The sequence below is a fragment of the Chrysemys picta genome, chromosome 10, assembly GCF_011386835.1.
Source record: "Chrysemys picta bellii isolate R12L10 chromosome 10, ASM1138683v2, whole genome shotgun sequence".
Lineage (NCBI taxonomy): Eukaryota > Metazoa > Chordata > Testudines > Emydidae > Chrysemys > Chrysemys picta.
In genome coordinates this window covers 58,447,691-58,467,525 of record NC_088800.1, presented here as the reverse complement: position 1 = coordinate 58,467,525, position 19,835 = coordinate 58,447,691, and the positions used below count along the sequence as shown (strand labels likewise).

The 19,835-nt window shown below is 49.3% G+C and overlaps 1 protein-coding gene across 2 annotated transcripts in view; it reads right to left on the bottom strand.

Annotated features, from left to right (window-relative positions):
• The window catches only part of SEC14L5 (SEC14 like lipid binding 5), a 55,776-nt gene that overhangs the window by 8,952 nt on the left and 26,989 nt on the right, over positions 1 to 19,835 (bottom strand). For both annotated transcript variants that reach the window (XM_005295258.5, XM_005295259.5), the window contains exons 5-13: positions 17,819 to 17,947; positions 16,662 to 16,881; positions 14,841 to 14,953; positions 6,150 to 6,339; positions 5,376 to 5,464; positions 4,018 to 4,088; positions 3,094 to 3,265; positions 2,198 to 2,332; positions 723 to 860 (exon numbers count right to left, since the gene is read on the bottom strand). In XM_005295258.5, the coding sequence (XP_005295315.2) occupies positions 723 to 860; positions 2,198 to 2,332; positions 3,094 to 3,265; positions 4,018 to 4,088; positions 5,376 to 5,464; positions 6,150 to 6,339; positions 14,841 to 14,953; positions 16,662 to 16,881; positions 17,819 to 17,947 (1,257 nt within the window). The remainder of the gene's footprint in view (positions 1 to 722; positions 861 to 2,197; positions 2,333 to 3,093; positions 3,266 to 4,017; positions 4,089 to 5,375; positions 5,465 to 6,149; positions 6,340 to 14,840; positions 14,954 to 16,661; positions 16,882 to 17,818; positions 17,948 to 19,835) is intronic.

The following is a 19,835-nucleotide window of genomic DNA, read 5'->3' as shown; positions in this document are numbered from 1 at the left end:
CCCAGTTCCTGCCTGCAGATTTCACTGCCGTGGATCTGCTCGGCCACTTTCACCACAACCTTCTCCTGCATCAGCAGTGCCTTACAAAGTATCGTGCCAGTTCCCGTGGCACCCCTCTTAAGCACAATTGGCACCAAAGCAAAGGTTTCTGGGGCTCAACTGTGGACTGCTTTAGAACGGCTAATTGTGGGGTTCCAACTGGCTGTTGCACAGGGAAATCGAACAGCCTGAGTCAGAATGAGCCATCGTCCATGGTTAGAAATGGGTGCATCATTCTCAGATCAAAGGATTCCTCTCCCCAACTTTGTCCTTTTTGATTACACCTGAATATTCCCAGCTCACGTTCTCTTCTCTCACAAGATCAGAGGCATGATAAATAATGGACACAAGGATATTGATGGGGAAGCCAATGGAGTCTTTATTTCTCCAGAAAAAGGAGGAAGGTGCTACATTGTGTGCAGGGACAAGTTACACCAGAGAGAGACTAGAGAAACTGCTTCCTGACCCTCAAATTACTGTTCTTAACTTCCACACACCTCAAATGCCGGCTGTGTTATCTCAGCCATCCCCTGCCGAGCACTGTGCTGCTGGAACACGTCCAGCAGTTACATGCTGGGATCCCTTCACTGCTCTATCCCAGCCTTCCCAAGAACAAATCTACAGCTCAGTCCCTTGGAATCACCTCACTGCCTTCCCCAGAACAGCACATGGTTGGTCTGTACCTCGTGGGGAGCCCCTTTAAGAACATTTGCAGAGTGGTAGATGGTTTCTGTCCAGAGTCGGATGTGATCAGAGTTCTCCGGTTCTTCATCTGTTTGATAAAGTGACTTGGGGACCAGTCCACCCTCAGGGACATTGCACTGTAAGAACCAGAGAGAAACAGACATCTGTACTGGGACTTCTACTAAACTAACATTTATGGAAATATCTAGACATCCCCAATATACCCAGTTACCTATTATGAAACAACAGATCCTCAGCTTGGCTTTACAGAAGTAGGATCTGGCCCCTGCTTTTTGTGAGGGGCACCTCCCATCAGTTAGGTTGGGAATCTGATTTAGAGTGTTCTTTTCTTTAAAAGACAGTGTTATGACATGTAATATTATTTGAAGTTTTACCATGATGTGTCAGTGAAAAGCCCTGGCTTAATTTTAAAATGCTCCAAGCAGAGTCTGGAATCCAACCATTGCACCATGGTGCTAGCACCACACAGCCCGAAAGCAAAGTTGACGAAAAAATAAGTGAAACTCATCATTGTATTTTCATTGTCTGAATGGGGTGTGACATGGTGAGCAGCATAAATGATGAAAAGTAAATTAAGTTTTTTTTCGTTATTTCAAATTTAATATAATTTATTGAGAAGCTTCTGGGCAACCTACAATAAGAACACAAGTGCCTGCACATTATTACATGAAGTTAACAAGGTTCAAAGAAAGTGGCTTCAATGGCAGATATCAAAAATATGAAAACAACCGTTCTAATATTTTAAAGCTCAGACTAAAGGCACATTACCTGTAATGTATGAATTATGCATAAAACCCCCAAAAAATCAAATCGAGAGTCTTATACACATGATGTGTTGGTTTATTTTTTTTAGTCTGGTCGTGTCCCTTTAATAATCTCCCTAATCCAATAGGCACTAAAGGAGCTAGGCCAGATATTTTTAGACCTGTGCTAATCTGGATGCCCTTTGACAACTGAAGCAGTGGAGTCATATTTTGATGCTATGTCATGGGATTGGGACATGATCACCAATCTCTAGCCTATGACTCAACCCATCCTTTCATGTATTCTTTTTTTAAAGCAAGATGAAGACAGAGACCCGAATAACCCAAGGAGAACCACACTGACTCGAGGAAGAACTCTTGATGGCCAAGGACCAAGTTCCGTTTTTCCATAACATTAAAGGTCAACACAGTCATAAGAGTAGAAGGGTAAGAATATCTAAACGCATCTCCCTCATAAAGGCTTCCTCGGCAAAATGCCACCTCTCCAAAAGTGAGCTCAGAGGCAAGGATAATCTCAGTACCCAGCATCATGGGTCCCCAGTCCTGTATGGGCCTTCGGGCACTACCAGTCTAGAAAGGTAACTACTCCAAGGGAAGGAGTGGAAGGACCAGGGGAGTTGGGAAGGGAGAGGTCCCCAGGAAGACAGTGTACCTCAGATTCACCTTACACGAAAGTAAGGGAAACTCACCATACATTCTCCTCCAAGGAAATCTGGAATCACGTCTTTGTCCAAATAGTCTACAAGCCCTCCAGGACCCTGGTAGTTATTGCCGCTGTAGATGAGGAACTTCTGCCTGGTGTTTTCATTGATGAAGGGACTAACCTGAAATACAGGTGGACAGAAGATGATGTTCTTATGGCATGGACTGTAATGGGAGAGGATATTGCACCACATTCCAGAAACACTCCTAGCACCATGGACTGGAGTCCACAGGGAAGTTGATGGCCCTGAACCAGAATAAGTTATACACAGAAATATTTCCATTCTCTCACAGGGTTCCCCCACCATCCCCCCCATTAGATAAAACTAGAAGTCATCTCCCCATCCTCAACACTATTCCAGAACTGCATTGGGCTTTGTCCGTTCTGTGGCCTATACACCCAGCAGGCCCTAGCCAGGGTCACATTCATTACTTTATTCTCCAGTGCTCTCTCGAGTGGGATTTAAAAGCAGTTTATCTTTGCCACTCAAACCTCTGCCAATTACAGCTTTTTATTGGCGCGACTCTTGCATATCGGTATGAGAGAGAGTCCCAAGAGCTAGCCTGTCGGTTGGTAGTAATGCAGCAAAGCACCATGTGAGAGCCCAGAGTGTAGATCCCAAACTCTGGTCAGCACTGGCAGCATGGCGGAGGCTAAAAGTGATGTGAAAACAACATCTATTGCTCTGTGGCAGTACTATGGCTAATTCCAGAGCTCCGCCAATGAGCAGTGTCTAGCTCTCCTCAGTCCAATGACGGGTTGCCTGAGAGCTTTTTCCTCCGTAACCCTCCAATGATGCAGAACATCTGCATGCCTGGATGTTTTAGACACTTGTGGCACTGGCCCAGTTCTCACTGTCTGTACAGTAAGGATTTCATTTACCAGAGTCCACAGCACAGGGAAAACCCGTGGTGCTCGCACGATCAGTAACCTCCCCAGTGTCTCAGGGTAATTGTCCTCTACAACCTCGATTATCCGAAGGAGAGCCTTAACTCCAGGCCGCCACAGGTGGCGCATGTTTAGCCCTTCCAAATCCACCAGACACGTCCAGGATCTGAAATGCACAGAAGAATTGGAGAGAAATGAACCACAGTATCCCCATTCGTCACCAACACAGCACCTGTCCAGCCAGCACAAATAAGAGTTGCACAAAAATCTTTTATCATACACTTTCTATTAAACCTAGGGGGTGACTGGCAGTACCAGTGGAGCAACAACTACCCCCCACCATACAAGCAGCAGATGGCCGGAGTCCAAAGGTATTTTCAGTGCACGGAATGGATTCCTCCTCCCAGGGAGGACGACACTTCGAGGTGGTTAAGGGTGTCAGGCCCTTGAGCAAATGGCTCTTTTAGATCCACCAAGACACAATCTGGGCACTACTATCATGGCACTAAAGAGTTATTTTGCATTAGTTAAAAACCTGATGCTGTGCAAACAGATCCAGAACTAAAGGCTTCAAGCAGCTGGATTGGGATCACCAAGGCATCAGATAGAAGAGCCACTTGGAATGTGGCAGAAAAGCTGGACAATGTGATTGGGGAAAATAGCCTTATTTTCCTTCATATGAAATTATACAGTTTATCTAGGCTAAGCCCGGGACATATGGTACCACAGACACCCCTGCCTTGGCTGGAGTAGGGATTGATACAAACAAAATACTCCTGTCTGTGGCCTGGGCCTAAGAATTCCAGTTACTTATTTCAGTAAAATCCATGATATCTTAAAAACTCTCTCTGAAATGTTACTTCCACCTTGCTGGCTCACACCATACCAGGGCCTTAAGACAGTTAAATGCATACTAACGTGATGGGACGGCCAAACAGGTTGGTGTTTTCCTCACACCTCTTTTGTCCCTCCTCGTTAATTGACAAAACCTGAAATGAGAGAGAGAGAGCGCTCAAGAGCACAGACTGGGGGTTACCTTGGCAACACACCCAAAGAAGAGCCCCCATCTCCTACTCCACCATGGGGGAAACACTGAGGAAATCACATGAACAGGGAGCTGGAGCCAAAACATGTTACATGTATAAAGAACAAGAAATGAGATTTCTGGAAAGGTTCTGTCTGCTGAAAAATCAGTTCTACTGAGTTTACAAGGCCTGTTTGTTGAAGAGCCCAAGACGCTGCGTACCAGATTCTCAAGCCCTGCTACAGGCCCCTTTGCATCATTTGGGTAATGTAAGGGCCACAATCCAGCTGCACATCACTAACAGAGAATTGCCCCGGCATCAGAGAACTTCCTGCTGGTGCATTTGCGCCATGGCTGGGCCTTGCCCCACTTTGGGCTGGAGAGTATGTTGGGGGTTGGGAGGAGCTACACTGCTATGCATGCCACTGAAGACCCTACACAAGAGAGGTAATCTAGAGCTGCCTGGTAGCATGGGGGCTGAGGAGGCATTCCGAAACAGGGAGTCCGAACGGATTCCCCAACCATGCTCCCCTCTCTCTCCTGCACTGAGAAGAGCTCGGACACTGGAGAGGAGACCAGCTGCTGCTCTTTGTTCAAGGTGATGGCAAAGTAAGCACGTGCTGTAGTGGGAACTGTGCCAACAGACATCAAGGTCGGGCTCTGTGCTTGAGCTAGCATGCTAAAAACAGCAGTGTAGCCAGGATAGCATGGGCAGTGACTCAGGCTAGCTACCCAAGCATGTACCTGCCTGGACCCCCTGGGTACGTGTTAAAGCAGCTAATCCAAGCCATGGCCCCTGCTATCCTGGCTACATTGCTATTTTTGGCAAGCCGACTTGAGCGGAGCTAGGATAGGTACATCTACACAAGCTGGAAATCCATTGTAGATGCACCTTAGTGCTCATTTAGATAAGCCCAAATAGCCACTGTATCAACCAAGTGCCAGGTTCCGTGATGGCCTAACTGTTGAAGACAATGAAGAATTTACCTCCAAATTTGTATCTGGTAAGATGCGGCCAATCAGCAGGCTATATAGTTCCCCTATGCTGCATGCTGAACCCTATCGCCATCAACATTTGATGGGAAAGAGATACACAAGGCCAACTGATACGTGGTATTAGAACCAATTCCTTCATCTGCTAGTCAAGTGGATCCCTTCCCATGTGGGCCTGCTGCTGTGATTTGCACTTCATCTAAACCTCTCAGAGCACTGAAGCAGCTGAAGTTATATAGGTAATAAAAGCATCCCTTACGTGTCGCAGGAGCGACTCTTCTCCCAGGGCCTTCACCAAACCTTTTGTGTCCATCTGACCGAGGCGGAGGATGTAGAGGGGGCGGCCATCTTCAAAGCAAAGAACAAACAAAGACGTTACAGGGAAAACACTAGTTCTAAGCCCCCAAACGGGAGATCCTGCAAAGAACCTGGAAACTCTGCTGAAGAAAAGTAGCATTCAGATGGCTAATTTAACCACAGCTTCTTGTCAGTAATAAATAGGCCAGGTGTCTGGGAGATGGAATAGCCTGGTGGAGGCTGGGGGGAAATGAGCTATAGATTCTCTCTTATCCATGCCACAGTTTAACATTGGTCTAAAATGGTTAGCTGTCTGATGGTCTTAATCCAGTCTTCAGTGAGAAGGTGATGATATCACAACAGCCTTGCCAGCAGCTCAGAGAGAAGCTGTCAGTTGAATCAGTTGGTGTTTGACCTACTCATCTCCTTAGGGGGCAGACCCTTCTGGGAAGGGATGGGGCACTTGGGTAGGAGAAGCTTCCACTGGAAACAGAGTTGCTTACCTATAAGCGGGGCATTTTCTTAAAAATTAAAAGAAAAAAAAATGGTGCCCAAAGCATATTCCTATCAAGGGGAGCTTTAGGCCAGCCAGATTCAGCCTCATCTGCATGTACAAAAACAAAGATTGCTTTGACAAAATCGGGACATTCATATGAATTAGGAAATGTACCCATGCTAGGATTCTTCACCATGCTACAGTGTAACCTGCACTGGTGGTGCAGATGCACCGTCCTACCTTTGTCCTGGTAATGCCACCCCCCGGTGTAGTACTCCTCCAGCAGGGACGGGGGTCGCCAGGTCTGCAGGATGTAATCCACCTGGTACTGCTTGCGCCAGGTCAGCGACTGGCAGAGCATCTCGCGAGCCTTGTCGATGTTGAAATCGCGAGCCCTCAGGAATCGAAGGATATGCTCATCTTTGGGGATCTGAGAGACAGAGGAGACGCACTCATCCCAAAGAACTTGGACTGCACCGCTGCCAGCGCTCCCCTCCCACAAACCCCAGTGCGATGCAAAGAAGCTTCTAGCTCCTCACAGGCATGGAGAAGGATTGAAGTTTAATTTTCTTTCCTCCTGCTATGTCCATTTGGTCTGCTCCAGCTAATCCAGGACTGTAGGGAAATGACAAACCCAGCCCCCCTCCAGAGATAGGGCCCTCCCACCTACCTGGGCCTATACATGCCATGCATATTCAGTCTGGAAACACTGCAAGCCAGTGCATTGAATAGACAGCTGGGAACTGCAGTGAACTCTGCTAGCCAGAGTCTCCCAAAACATTCCCCCACCAGCCGAGACAGACCACCCGCAAATCCTGCCCGAAAGTAACAAAGCTGCAACGTTCCTTCCCCAGAGAGCAGGGTGAGCCCAAGAGAGACAGAAAAGCCACACAGCACCATGCAAAGGATGAAAAGCATCTTTGTTCAACACGCTAGCCTACAGGAAGGCTCCTGTGCTAGCCCTATGGAGACTGGTCACAGTTGGGCTGTCTATAAACAGACCATCAGACACCCTCTGAAGGCTCCCTTCAGCTGGAACACTGCAGCTCACACTCTTGTGCAGGCTCTTGTCATCTTGTCTGCTGAACCTCCACACTGGCCTTGTCCGGGTAGGTCAGTCCCTCTCCTTTCTCCATGACAGCTCCCCTTCATGACATTACAGTGTAACCCCCCCCACACACCCACCCCCAATTATCCCCTCTCGTATCTGACCACATGGCCCCCCACAAGCTAATCACACCAGCCTCAAATGTTCAACCACTTCTCCCACCAACACTAGGGTTACCATATTTTGTGCCTCCAAATGGAGGACACTCCACGGCCCCCGCCCCCGCCCCCAGCCCCGCCCACACCCCTGCCCGGCCCCGCCCCCTCCCCAAAGTCTCCGCCCCCTCCCCTGCTTCCCGCGAATATTTGATTCGCGGGAAGCCTGAAGCAGGTAAGGGGGGTGTGGGGGGAGGAGGCGCGGCCCAGGCTGGCCCCCCGGCGTTTCCAGCCTGGGTCAGCTCGGGCCCTGGGGTGCCGGCCCCGGCCGACCACCCCCGGCCCGCCCAGCACTGCCGGCCCCCGGCGGCCGGCGCACCCCCCGGCTCCCGGCCCCGCCGGCCGGGGTCCCCGCGGGCCCGGCCGACCCGGCTCCCCGCCGGCCGGGGTCCCCGCCGGCCCGGCCGACCCGGCCCCCCGCCGGCCGTTGTCCCCGCCGGCCCGGCCGACCCGGCCCCCCGCCGGCCGTTGTCCCCGCCGGCCCGGCCGACCCGGCCCCCCGCCGGCCGTTGTCCCCGCGGGCCCGGCCGACCCGGCCCCCCGCCGGCCGGGGTCCCCGCCGGCCCGGCCGACCCGGCCCCCCGCCGGCCGGGGTCCCCGCCGGCCCGGCCGACCCGGCCCCCCGCCGGCCGGGGTCCCCGCCGGCCCGGCCGACCCGGCTCCCCGCCGGCCGGGGTCCCCGCCGGCCCGGCCGACCCGGCTCCCCGCCGGCCGGGGTCCCCGCCGGCCCGGCTCGCCCGGCTCCCCGCCGGCCCGGCTGACCTCCGGATTTTCCGGACATGCCCGGCTTTTGGGGATTTCCCCCCGGACGGGGATTTGAGCCCCCAAAAGCCGGACATGTCCGGGAAAATCCGGACGTATGGTAACCCTAACCAACACTTCTGTACTTTGTCCCTTGCTGCCCCTTCTGCATGGGGCACTAGGGTGACCAGATGTCCCGATTTTATAGGGACAGTCCCAATTTTGATGGCTTTTTTTTTTTAAACTATAGGCACCTATTACCCCCCACCCCTTTCCCGATGTTTTACACTTGTTATCTGGTCACCCTATGGGGCACCCTCTAGGATAGCAAGCACTTTCTGACTTCCTTCAAATCCCTTGAGATTCACTTCTACCTCAAAGCCCAAGATAAAATTGCCAGCTACTAACGGGGTAGGCAGTTGGCCAGCAGCAATCATCATCAATAAATCCCAAACAAAGCTAAATTTGACTTGAAATTGCAAGTTGTGCATATGGCTAATCTGCAACTACATCTTCCAATCTCCTCGCCCCATTGCCTCAGTTTAAGCTCTTGTTGCATCTCATCTTCATTCAGACTATAAACTCTTCAAAGCGGGGACAGTATCTTCCTATGCATTGCTACGGCATTTAGCATAACAGGGCCATGGTCCCAGATGGGCCGCCTGCACACTACTGTAACACAAACAATACATATGTTCAGGGCGAAAAGCTCTCTTATCAGCTTACTAACATGCGGATGAAAATAGAAAGAAGGGCTGGAAGCAAAGCAACCAGGAATTTCAGGCCTGAAGCAATCTCAGTTACACATACCGATATGAAGCTGCAATAGACACACTTAGGGCTTGTCTACACAGTGCATGAGTCTGCACTACAAAGGTGTCAATTCTAACATGCACTCATAAGTTGCGCACTAGCTGGCCTGTGTGGACCCTGCTGGCGTGCACTAAAAGTTCCCTAGTGCATCTGAATGTAGTCCCGTTTCAAACAGTCCTACACAACGCGCACTAGGGAACTTTTAACAGAGTCCACGTGGGCCAGTTAGCGTGCAATATGCTGGTGCAAATTAGAATTTATACCCCTCTACTGTGGACTAATGCACCGTGTAGACAAGGCCTAAGAACAGATTCGGTGGAGAGAAAGCAGATAAGTTTTGAGGTAGCTTGGATGCACACCTGGGATAAATTGTTTCTAACCAACGCTTTGCAAACATCGCATTCGTACATGTTGGCTACGGGGGGAGTGGGTGGGGAGAGGAAGAGGGGGTAGTGGCCATGTTTCCACATCGGAGCTCAAAATTTTATTTAATAAACGCTGGCAAGAACTTGTCTGCATCACACTATAGAAACAGCTGTTTTTTTTTTTTTTTATAGCAGACTTTGAACACAAAACTTCAGTGCTGGGAGGAAGCCACCATCCACAGGGCTACTCAGGTTGGTTCAAATTAGAGCTGTCAAGTGATTTAAAAAGTTAATCACGATTAATGGCACTGTTAAACAATAATAGAATACCATGTATTTAAATATTTTGGATGTTTTCTACATTTTCAAATATATTGATTTCAATTACAATACAGAATACAAAGTGTACAGTGCTCACTTTATATTTTTTATTACAAATATTTGCACTCTAAAAAACAAAAAATAGTATTTTTCAATTCACCTAATACAAGTACTGTAGTGCAATCTCTTTATCATGGAAGTTGAACTTACAAATGTAGAATTATGTACAAAAAATAACTGCATTCAAAAATAAAAAATGTAAAACTTTAGTGCCTACAAGTCCAATCAGTCCTATTTCTTCTTCAGCCAATCACTCAGACAAACAAGTTTGTTTACATTTGCAGGCGATAGTGCTGCCCACTTCTTGTTCACAATGTCACATGAAAGTGAGAACCGGCGTTCGCATGGCACTGTTGGAGTTGGCATCGCAAGATATTTACATGCCAGATGCGCTAAAGATTCATATGTCCCTTCATGTTTCAACCACCATTCCAGAGGACATGCGTCCATACTGATGACGGGTTCTGCTTGATAACAACCCAAAGCAGTGCGGACTGACGCATGTTTATTTTCATCAGATGCCACCAGCAGAAGGCTGATTTTCTTTTTTGGTGGTTCAGGTTCTGTAGTTTCTGCATTGGAGTGTTGCTCTTTTAAGGCTTCTGAAAGCATGCGCCACACCTCATCCCTCTCAGATTTTGGAAGGCACTTCAGAGTCTATAACCTTGGGTAGAGTGCTATAGCTATCTTTTAGAAATTTCACATTGGTACCTTCTTTGCGTTTTATCAAATCTACAGCGAAAGTGTTCTTAAAATGAACAATGTTAGCTGAGTCATCATCCAAGACTACTATAACACGAAATATATGGCAGACTGCGGGTAAAACGGAGTCGGAGACATACAATTCTCCCCCAAGGAATTCAGTCACAAATGTAAAAATGCTCGTTAAAAAAAATGAGTTAATCAGCATGGAAGCATGTCCTCTGGAATGGTGGACGAAGCATGAAGCATACGAATGTTTAGCATATCTGGCACGTAAATACCTTGCAATGCCAGCTACAAAAGTGCCATGCGAACGCTTGTTCTCATTTTATGGTGACATTGTAAATAAGCAGCGGGCAACATTATCTCCCATAAATGTAAACAAACTTCTTTGTCTGAGCAATTGGCTGAAAAAGAAGGAGGACTGAGTGGACTTTTAGGCTTTAAAGTTTTACACTGTTTTGTTTTTGAGTGCAGTTACATAAGAAAAAAAAATCTACATTTGTAAGTTGCACTTTTAGGATAAGAAGATTTCACTACAGTACTTGTATGAGGTGAATTGAAAAATACTATTTCTTTTGTTTATCATTTTTACAGTGCAAATATTTGTAATAAAAAATATAAAGTGAGCACTGTACATTCTGTATTCTGTGTTATAATTGAAATAAATATATTTGAAAATATAGAAAATATTGCTTAGCAGTGTGATTAAAACGGTGATTAATCATGATTAATTTTTTTAATCGTGTGAGTTAACGGTGATGAATTGACAACACTACTTCAAATCCTTACAGAAAAAAATCAAATATAACATCCAGGGGAGCCCTCTGAGCAGGGCTGCCCAGAGGATTCAGGGGCCCTGGGGTCTTTGGCGACGGGGGGCCCCCTGCCGCCGAATTGCCGCTGAAGACCCGGTGCTTCGGTGGTGGGTCCCTGGGCGAAAGGACCCCCCGCTGCGAATTGCCGCCGAAGAGCCGGAGCGGAAGAAGCTCCGGGGGCCCGGGCCCCACGAGAGTTTTCCGGGGGGCCCCGGAGCGAGTGAAGGACCCTGCTCCAAGGGCCCCAAAAAGCTCTCATGGGGGCCCCTGTGGGGCCCAGAGCAAATTGCCCCACTTGCCTCCCCCTCTGGGCGGCCCTGCCTCCGAGTCCCTGTCAAGAGAATCCAACACACTGGTTATTACATAAAGTATTGCCATTTTCAAGTGTCATGTTGCCCCAGGTTACAACAAACTCTTCCTGGCTGATTACATAGATAAATCAAGCGCCTACTTACTACATAGATAAAGCAAGAGCTTACTTACTACGCCAGAGGAAAGTCTGTCATAGCAATAACCAGAAAGCCTAGGTATGGGCAGTGGTACAGTTCTTAATATAGCAATGCACAGGGACGAGTGAGCACTTACATTTGGGTCAGAGGCAGAGCTTTGAGAGGATGAGGTGGTATTGTTATACAGAGAATCAAGTTCAAAGGCTAAGTTAGCGGAATGAATTTCTGACACGAGGGACTGCATTTGGTTAGATGGTTGAGAGAATTCCAGAGGCAGTAATTTCCATAGGCAGGAAAATGAAGGTGCTCCTGTAGTTCTCATTATTGGTGTACCCATCCTTGCTGCTTTAACACTAACACACAGACCATTGCTTACAGCTATGTGTCGAAATCTGCAGTTTTTGCATCATTTACAGTCTCCAGTTCTCTCTGGCTGGCCTTCAAGCTATGGAAGACTTTATTCAGCAAAGCACTTGACTGCTGCTGTGGAAGGAGCAGAGAATGGACACTGCAACTGGACAATGGGAGTGTTTCATTTAAAAAACAAACATCCAAAGGGGCAAGCTCCCACGAACAGAGATCTGCAATGAGCCTCTGAAGAGGTGACGGATGTATTTACCCTGGAACTAAAAAAAGTCACAGTAAGAGATCAGCCTCCTCAGAGCGAGTTCAAATGGTCTGGGACAAGCATCTGACTCTGTACCCGCCTGATAAGCTGTTTATGCTTCTACAAAGCAGACAAGGAAGCAATAAATGGGGTTTGCCAATACCATCCACTCTGCTTACAAAGGGCATGGGGAATACACACAACCTACAAGAAGTGCACAAGGCTACCTACAGCTGTCACTACGGCAGAGTCAGTTTCACCCTATTAGTGGATCTAGCACAGCAAACAGCTGCCAAGAAGAGTGCACGCACACACACACACACACACACACACACGTACGTTAGACCATCCCTAGAGGCAACTCTTTCACATTGCTCACATGCTCCAGATTTTACCTTTTCCGGCTTCCATTCCCCAGCCTCTGACTACAAGAAAAAACAAAAACAGGCATTTACACTGTGCTTTCCAGCTCAAAACCTGGGTCCTGACCCATCACAAACGTGGCTCCCCATCACTCTCTCCACGAAGGGTGCCTCGGGCAGGCTGTCTGACAGCTGGCACATTAGATACAGGAGTCAATGTGGTTTTGCTGGATGGACTGCAGAAGGCGTGTCAAGCCAAAGCAGTTATCCCAGCTGTAAAGTAGCATGCGCAGAAGCCAGCTGTAGCACTGTATGTGAACTCTGTTTTCTTTTGGAAGGTCGGGAGAAATCTCTTTGCCGGGTCTCCCTGCCTCTCAGAAGTGCTTACCAATGGGAGCGGGCAGTCATTACCTAAGATGCCTCGTTCAACCCCACCTAACCAGCACAGCTCTGCACACTCCCCCTCTCCCCTGCTCCGGTCATGAACGGTGAATGTTAGTTAATCAGGGTAAGGAAATGAGAGGGAGAGCGGTTTGGGGCCTATCTGGGGACCTTCAGGAAGGCCTCACTTTTTGTTTCCCACCCACCCTCATAACCTGTCCTGTAGGCCTGATGGGACTATTGGCTGTGGGCAAGGCTGGACAGAATGGGCAGCTCTGTTCACAGCTCAGTCCTACTCCTAAGGAGCCAAATCAAGAGCTGCAATTAGTAATGAGGTTCCCCTGCCTCCCTGCTCCCCAGGAACACAGCACACTATTTTCCAGCCCCCTAAATCCCCAGTAAGGATGGGAGGGGAGGGACCCAAAACCGGAGTAATAAGATTTGAACGTGTCCCTCCACTCTTGCATTTCACAGTGCAGAGCCTGGACATCAGTTCTGCTGGCACAAGGTTTTCTTGTGTTTGTGCATTAGACCCGACCAAGGCCTCAGCACTGCTAACGTCAAGCAGTCAGGCACAATTCCTCCACACAAGCGTTTGACACTGCACAGCACAGCCCTGGCTGGGCATCTCCATCCAGAAACGCCAGCAGGCTTCACTCTTCTGGGCACGTCTGAAAGGGGAGAATACAAACCATGCACCCTCCCCAGCCTTTCAACCCACAACCATGGGTAGTGTCCCACTAAACACAAGGCTGAATTCTTCCCCAGTGTAACAGTGCTCTAATCAATGGAGGAGTGGCAGGGATACATTTGTCTCACAATCTCCAATACGGCCTGTGGGAGCCAAACGCAACCCAGGATCAGCACCCAACTGCTGTGGTCAACTCTGGCTGCACTTGCAAATCACTCTCTGACCCCCACTCTACTCTACCCCCACCAGGTAGTTACTCTTCGGTTCGAGTGTGATCTATTCCCATGAGTTCAGACAGACACACCCTGCTCCTCAATATGGAAGTTTCTACATCAAGTTTGAAATACAGAATTTTCATTAAAAAAAAAAAAATAGATTTAAACAAAATTCCTCCCAAAATTAAAGCAGCCTCTAGGCAAGTTGGCTTATGAAGCCCACCTGGAAAAGGACTAGCTAAAAGCTAGGCATTATCACCCACCACTCTAGTGAGCAATGTCTGCCAAAAGCCTTGGGATGTTGGTAGGTTTTCAACTGATCTACACAGTGCGACTAGCAGGTTCTCTCACCCTGCCCCACAGACACAGCAAGCTAGACTTTGAAGGGAAGCAAGACCACTTGATAAATACTACAAGGGGGTGACTTAAACCACAGAGAAATCACACATTTTTCATGGGTTGGTCACGGCATAAACAGGATATTTCGTAGCTATATTATACATCTGCGAAATTTGCTATTTATGCCGTGACCAACCCACAAAAAATTTTCTCTATAGCTTTTCTCAAACTGTGGGCCCTGACCCGAAAGGGTCACCTGGGACACCTGGCATTGGCCACTGTCAGAATACAGGATACTGGGCTAGATGGACCTTTGATCTGACCCAGTATGGCCATTCTTATGTTCTTAAGGGGGTCGCAAGCCTATTAGGAGGTCACAGTATTGTCATCCTTACTTCTCCACTGCTGCTGGCGGTGGCACTGCCTGAAGCTGGGAGGTGGGAGAGCGGCAGCTGCTGCCCAGGCACCCAGCTCTGAAGGCAGTGCCACCAGCAGCAGCGGAGAAGAAAGGATGGCCTGGTATTCTGTACTGCCGCTGGCAGTAGCAATAAGACTCACCTAAAGCTTATCAGGAAATAGCTGTCTTAACACAGCACTCCACAATCAGTTAAGCCTCAGCACATGTGAGTTATTCACAGTCCTATTTTTATATGGGGAAATAGAGGCACAGAGCAGCCATTTAGCCTAGACCACACTGGCAGGGGTTCCTGGATCCTAGTTACATAATCAAGCCGCTAAGCAAAGCTGCCTCCGAGAGGCCATCAGTTCTCTGGAGAGCTCCCTTCTTGTCTCCAGGCTGCCTACCTTGCCTTTGTGCATTTCCTGCAGCCACTGACGGAGTCGGATCAGGCAGCTTTCCTGCATTGGAGTCAGCTGCCCCAGGTACCGTTCAATGTAATCAGCGTCCAGTTTGTCAGCTAGAGAGGGAAGAAAACAGCAACTCAGGGGAGAATTCACCCTGGTAGAAGTGGAGGATCTGGGGAATTGTACAGTTATTGCCATACACTAAACACACACATGCAATTTCCACTGGGAATTTTCAAACACTCTCGGCCTTCTTCATCAACAGTCTGCCTGGCTTTTGTCTGGGAAGGGCTGGACAGCATCCCAAGGAGTCCATGGGAGACATTTTGATTACAATTAGGGCGTGGGGACCGAGTCAGTAATTTGGGATGTCTAGGGCATCACAGCAGGATCCACCCAGTACTCAATGGTGCCAATATGCCTTCTAATTCCTGCCTCCATCCCAAAGCTGCGCTGGTCTCTGGCTGGGGTTTTCAAAGGAGCTTCAGGGACTTAGGCACCCACCTCCTTGGATTTCAATGGGTTCTGGACACCTACCTACCTTGGGCTCTTTTGAAAATCCCACTCCACTATATTCCTACAGCAAGAGGGAACAGCAGCCCGTCTGGAAGCTGCTGAAATGCTATTCCACGGATAGCCACCAGGGGGAAAGAGTGAATAACTTTAGTGGCTCCTCTCAGTATACAAGGGTGGCCTTTACCATGAGGATTGTCCTGTGTGGCTAGTGCAGCGCAGGGTCCCTCCAGGGCATAGAGACAAAGGACAAGGGGATCACATCTGCCAGCATGTGGCATTCCAGGCAGATGCGCAGCCAGAGGCGTTTGTGTACAGGGAACATGGTACCAAGAGTAGCGGCACAGGCCAGCAGCTGTGCTGGAGGCATGTGGAGACAGAAGGGAAAGGAGAGCAGAGGGAATAGTTCTGACCCTGGATACAATAGGCGACAGTATCGCACAACAGGGATCACATGCCTAGAGAACACGCTGCTGCCCCTCAGTCCTACAGGAGAGGAGAGCCTTCCTAAATGCACCCTCACCGCAGATCATAGGCACCGTCTCTGTGGGTGCTCCGGGGCTGGAGCACCCATGGAAAAAATAGTGGGTGCTCAGCACCCACCAGCTACAGCTGATCGGGGGTGCCCCCACAAAACAGCTGATCAGAGGTTCGGGGAGGGGACAGAGTGAGCATTTATCACCCCCGGGGAAAACTAAGTCAGCAGCTATGCCACAGATCCAGCCAAGCTAGGGAGCAGAGACACAATGGAATGGAAAGAGGGCAGCTGGGAGAGCCATACAAAGCTGGCAGTTCAAGAGCAGAGATATGTGAAGAAAAGGAAGCCAATAATTCTCCCCCCACCCGGCTGCTAAGTAGAGTTCTCCACTTCTTATAGCACCTTTCATCTCAAAGCACTTTACCAATATTAATTGTGCCTTCGAGCTTCCTTAGCCAGTGGCTAAGTATTCAAACCATTTTACATATGGGTAAACTAAGGTATAGAGAAGCTACATGACCAAGGCCAGGCAGGAACAGAACCCAGGAGTCCCACATCTCAGTTTCTTGCTGTTCTCGAAGTTCCTGGAGACATACCTCAATTGCAAGGGCCAGGGATTCTGAGTTAAAGCTCCCAATGTTGCAGGTGTCACTGCAATGCTACAATGACCTCTCACTTCCTTCTGCTTAGGCAGACACTTTCACACTGGGCTGGAGCCTTTTCCTACATCAGGCTGCAGGAGCTTCAAGAGTTAAGTGGCAGAAAAATCCCAGTGAGAGACCCAGAAGGTCTTCACTGCTAACCTTCACCGCTGCCTGGGGATAACATACCATCAGGGCTAGCCGTCTCTGCAGCGGGGCACGAGCTGCCTGGCTGCTCTTTGGTAGTTCCATGCATGCAAGACTCTGCTGGCACAATACCAGGGTTGTCCCCCACAGCCAGGGCCCTCTTTTCCTTTTGTCTGCTCACTGGTGGAGGTGTCCATCGGGGGATGAAGGTGATGCCCTGGGAGATCAGCTCCTTCAGGTAATGCTCGATCACCTCCTTGCCCTGGAATTGAAGGCTTGCATTAGAGAGAGAAACCCCGTGGGAAAGGATTTCTAATGCTCCGAGAGATCAGTATCCCTCCCAGCCGCAAGCGGGAAGGGGAAGTTTCCCTAGCCCAGGGAAGAAGGAGCACATGCCTGTGTTTAATGGCCTCGTGCAGCAGCTTTAGAGCAAGGCAGCAGAATGGATCGTGTGGGGAATGTTTTATTGGAGTGTGAAAGGCACACTCTAGAGAAGAGAAAACATGCTGTTACTCAGGAGAAAGCCCTACACATCTCACCTGTTTGCTGCACTGCTCCCCTGCAACCCTAAACTCAGGGAAAAGGCCATCAAATCAAACTATCATCTCCCCCAAGACAACGCCATTGCACTGCCCAGATCCCGTCAGAGCAGAGTCTTTAGTGGAATGAAACTAACAGGCACCCAGGGCTCGTCCTTCCTGCATGTGTATTCAGGAAGGAGGCTTCCCGTGTGGGGACACTGGTCAGGGAGCCTGGACTGCACATGGAACGTAGCCCTCACACAGAATAATTCCCTTACAACCTCTGCATGGAGATATCCAAATGAACAGATTGTTTTGCTTGTTGGATAGTGGCTTAATTTCCGCTCTCTACCACTGAGACTCAGAGACCCAGGGCAGGGCCCAGATGCTCCTTAGAGCTGCGTTTTCTCTCTCTACAGAGGACGAAACTCAGGCAACAGCGAGGCAAAGGGACTTATTCAAGGCAACGGCACAGGGGAGAATTGGTCACAGAACCTAGGTCTCCTGCTGATTCCCACTCCCTTGATCTACCCATTAGAGAACATTGCATCTCATGACCCTCTGCGCTCACTGCCATGGCAATCTTGGACCCGAACAGCCATTTTACTTCCCCACTTCTAATGGGCTGTGGACACTTGAGCTGCAGTTCTCGGAGCTAGGGGGAAAGCCAACTCTCACCCGCTTGATGTTGGCAGTGTACTGCTTCATGGCAATTTTCTCCACTGTGTTTTCAAAGCCAAAGAACGACTTGATGTCAAGAGACGCAGACTGTTCAAAGCATGTCCACTCTTCATTCTCAGGGTGAACCTAAACTCAGACAGAGACAGGCCCGGGGTCACACAGCGCAGAGCAGACCAAGGCTGCCAGCCTTCACACCAGGTAGTAATGGGGCTGTTCACTCTCCCAGGCTGCAGACCAGGGGGCTTCCTGCAGGATGTAGGTCTGTCAGTATTTAGTGATCTGATTAATCAGGACTGCGATGCTCAGTCTGACAGCAGCGTTAGAACATATCTGGAGCACAACCACCCTTAGGATGGGATTCTCCTCACCCAAGGAAATCAAGACTAAACCTACCTCTGCTGCTTGGCCCCCCAAATGGTAACGGCAGGAGTAGAAAGAGCATTACAACTGTGCCGAGAGCATTTAATCAAAGCCATGGTGCTAGACGCAGTACGTGCACATAGCAAGAGATGGTCACTGTGAAGCAAACCCGCAGCCAAACCAGGGCTGCTCGCTCAGCTGCCCCTCCAGCAGAGCCTGCAGTGACTCAGCCTTCAGGCACGTGGCAGCAGCTTGTCCCTGAGCAGAGACTGGGTCATTTGAGCCTGGGGTCATCTATTTCCCCAAGCCAGTCAGAACTGTTGATTTATCTATGCAACAGTATAGCCCGGCCAGGAACCCTCCTGCTGCCTCGCAGCATAACACACTCTCCAGCCTGTTCTTGATATCGTTCCTGCCCCAGCCTTGCCTGAGCCTGGTTCTGGGTCTTGTCCTTGAACTACTCCGACCTCACTTCAGCCCTTGCGCCTCCTGACCCTCAGACTCTGACTATCCAGCTTCAAACTTTGGTCTGCACCTGGACTCCAGCTATGGTACTGACTTGGCTTTCCCTGGTCTCTGATCTCTGTTCTAGCACTACCCTCGGCCCAGCCCTGACCCTACAGCCGGCTTTGACCTCCCCTCCAACTGCTAGGCCCAATTACCAGGAGGAAGCACTTGACAGTCATTACCACTGCCCCAAACAGTTCACAAGTTAAATAGATAAGACAGAGTGAAGGAAGGGGGGAAATTATCCTCCCTTGTTGAATAGATGGGAAATGGGTACCCACAAATTAAATGACTCACCCCAAGTTGCCAGGAAGTCTGTGGCAGAGCTAGGAACTAAATCCAGGTCTCTTGAGTCTCAGCCACTACCTTAACCACAGAACCTCCTTTCTCTCTAGGCAGTCTCCCTACATTCTTTTCCTCAAGGAAAACACCCACATAGCTCTTACCTCTATCGCTTGTGAAGGAGTCTGCTTTCCCCTTATGTGTTACTGTTTTAGCCCAGTAACAGAGTACAACCCCCCCCCCCACCCCATGCACATAGAGATTGGTAAAGAACAGAGTCCACATGGGGATTATAGGCAGCAGCCAGAGAAAGATCTTATTTCTCCAAGGAACACAGCTGAGGTTGAAACATGAGAAAAACCTGTTTCCTGTACACTCCCACAATTAAGAGGAAATGAGCAAAAATAGACAGCAGGAGCATCTCAAGGATGCAAACAAGTAGTTCCTCCCTTCCAGAAAGCAGACATATCTTGGAAACCCAGGAGCTAACCTTCCTTCCAGAGTTGTTCAAGACCCGCAGGTAACACACTGTGGTCAGAGAGATCCCGGTAGCATGAAATTTGGCACTGGTGCATGCACACACACACAGCCTCACTGCTGGGCTCACCGAGCAGCAGCTCAACACAGTCAGCAGCTGAGATAGACCCATGGTGACAGCAATGGAAAAACCTGATCCATTATCATTTCCATGACCACCACGCCACACAAATGTCCCAATGGTCCTGGCCCTGGGGGCCAAGTGAAATCAGAGGGTGGGGGGAGAAGATTTGGGCAGGGGGTTAAGTTATTTGCTTCGCTAGAAGCGACAGCCATTGCAAGCTTCTTTGATTCCAAGAAGCTGCACTAACGTACAAGTGCTGAGAGG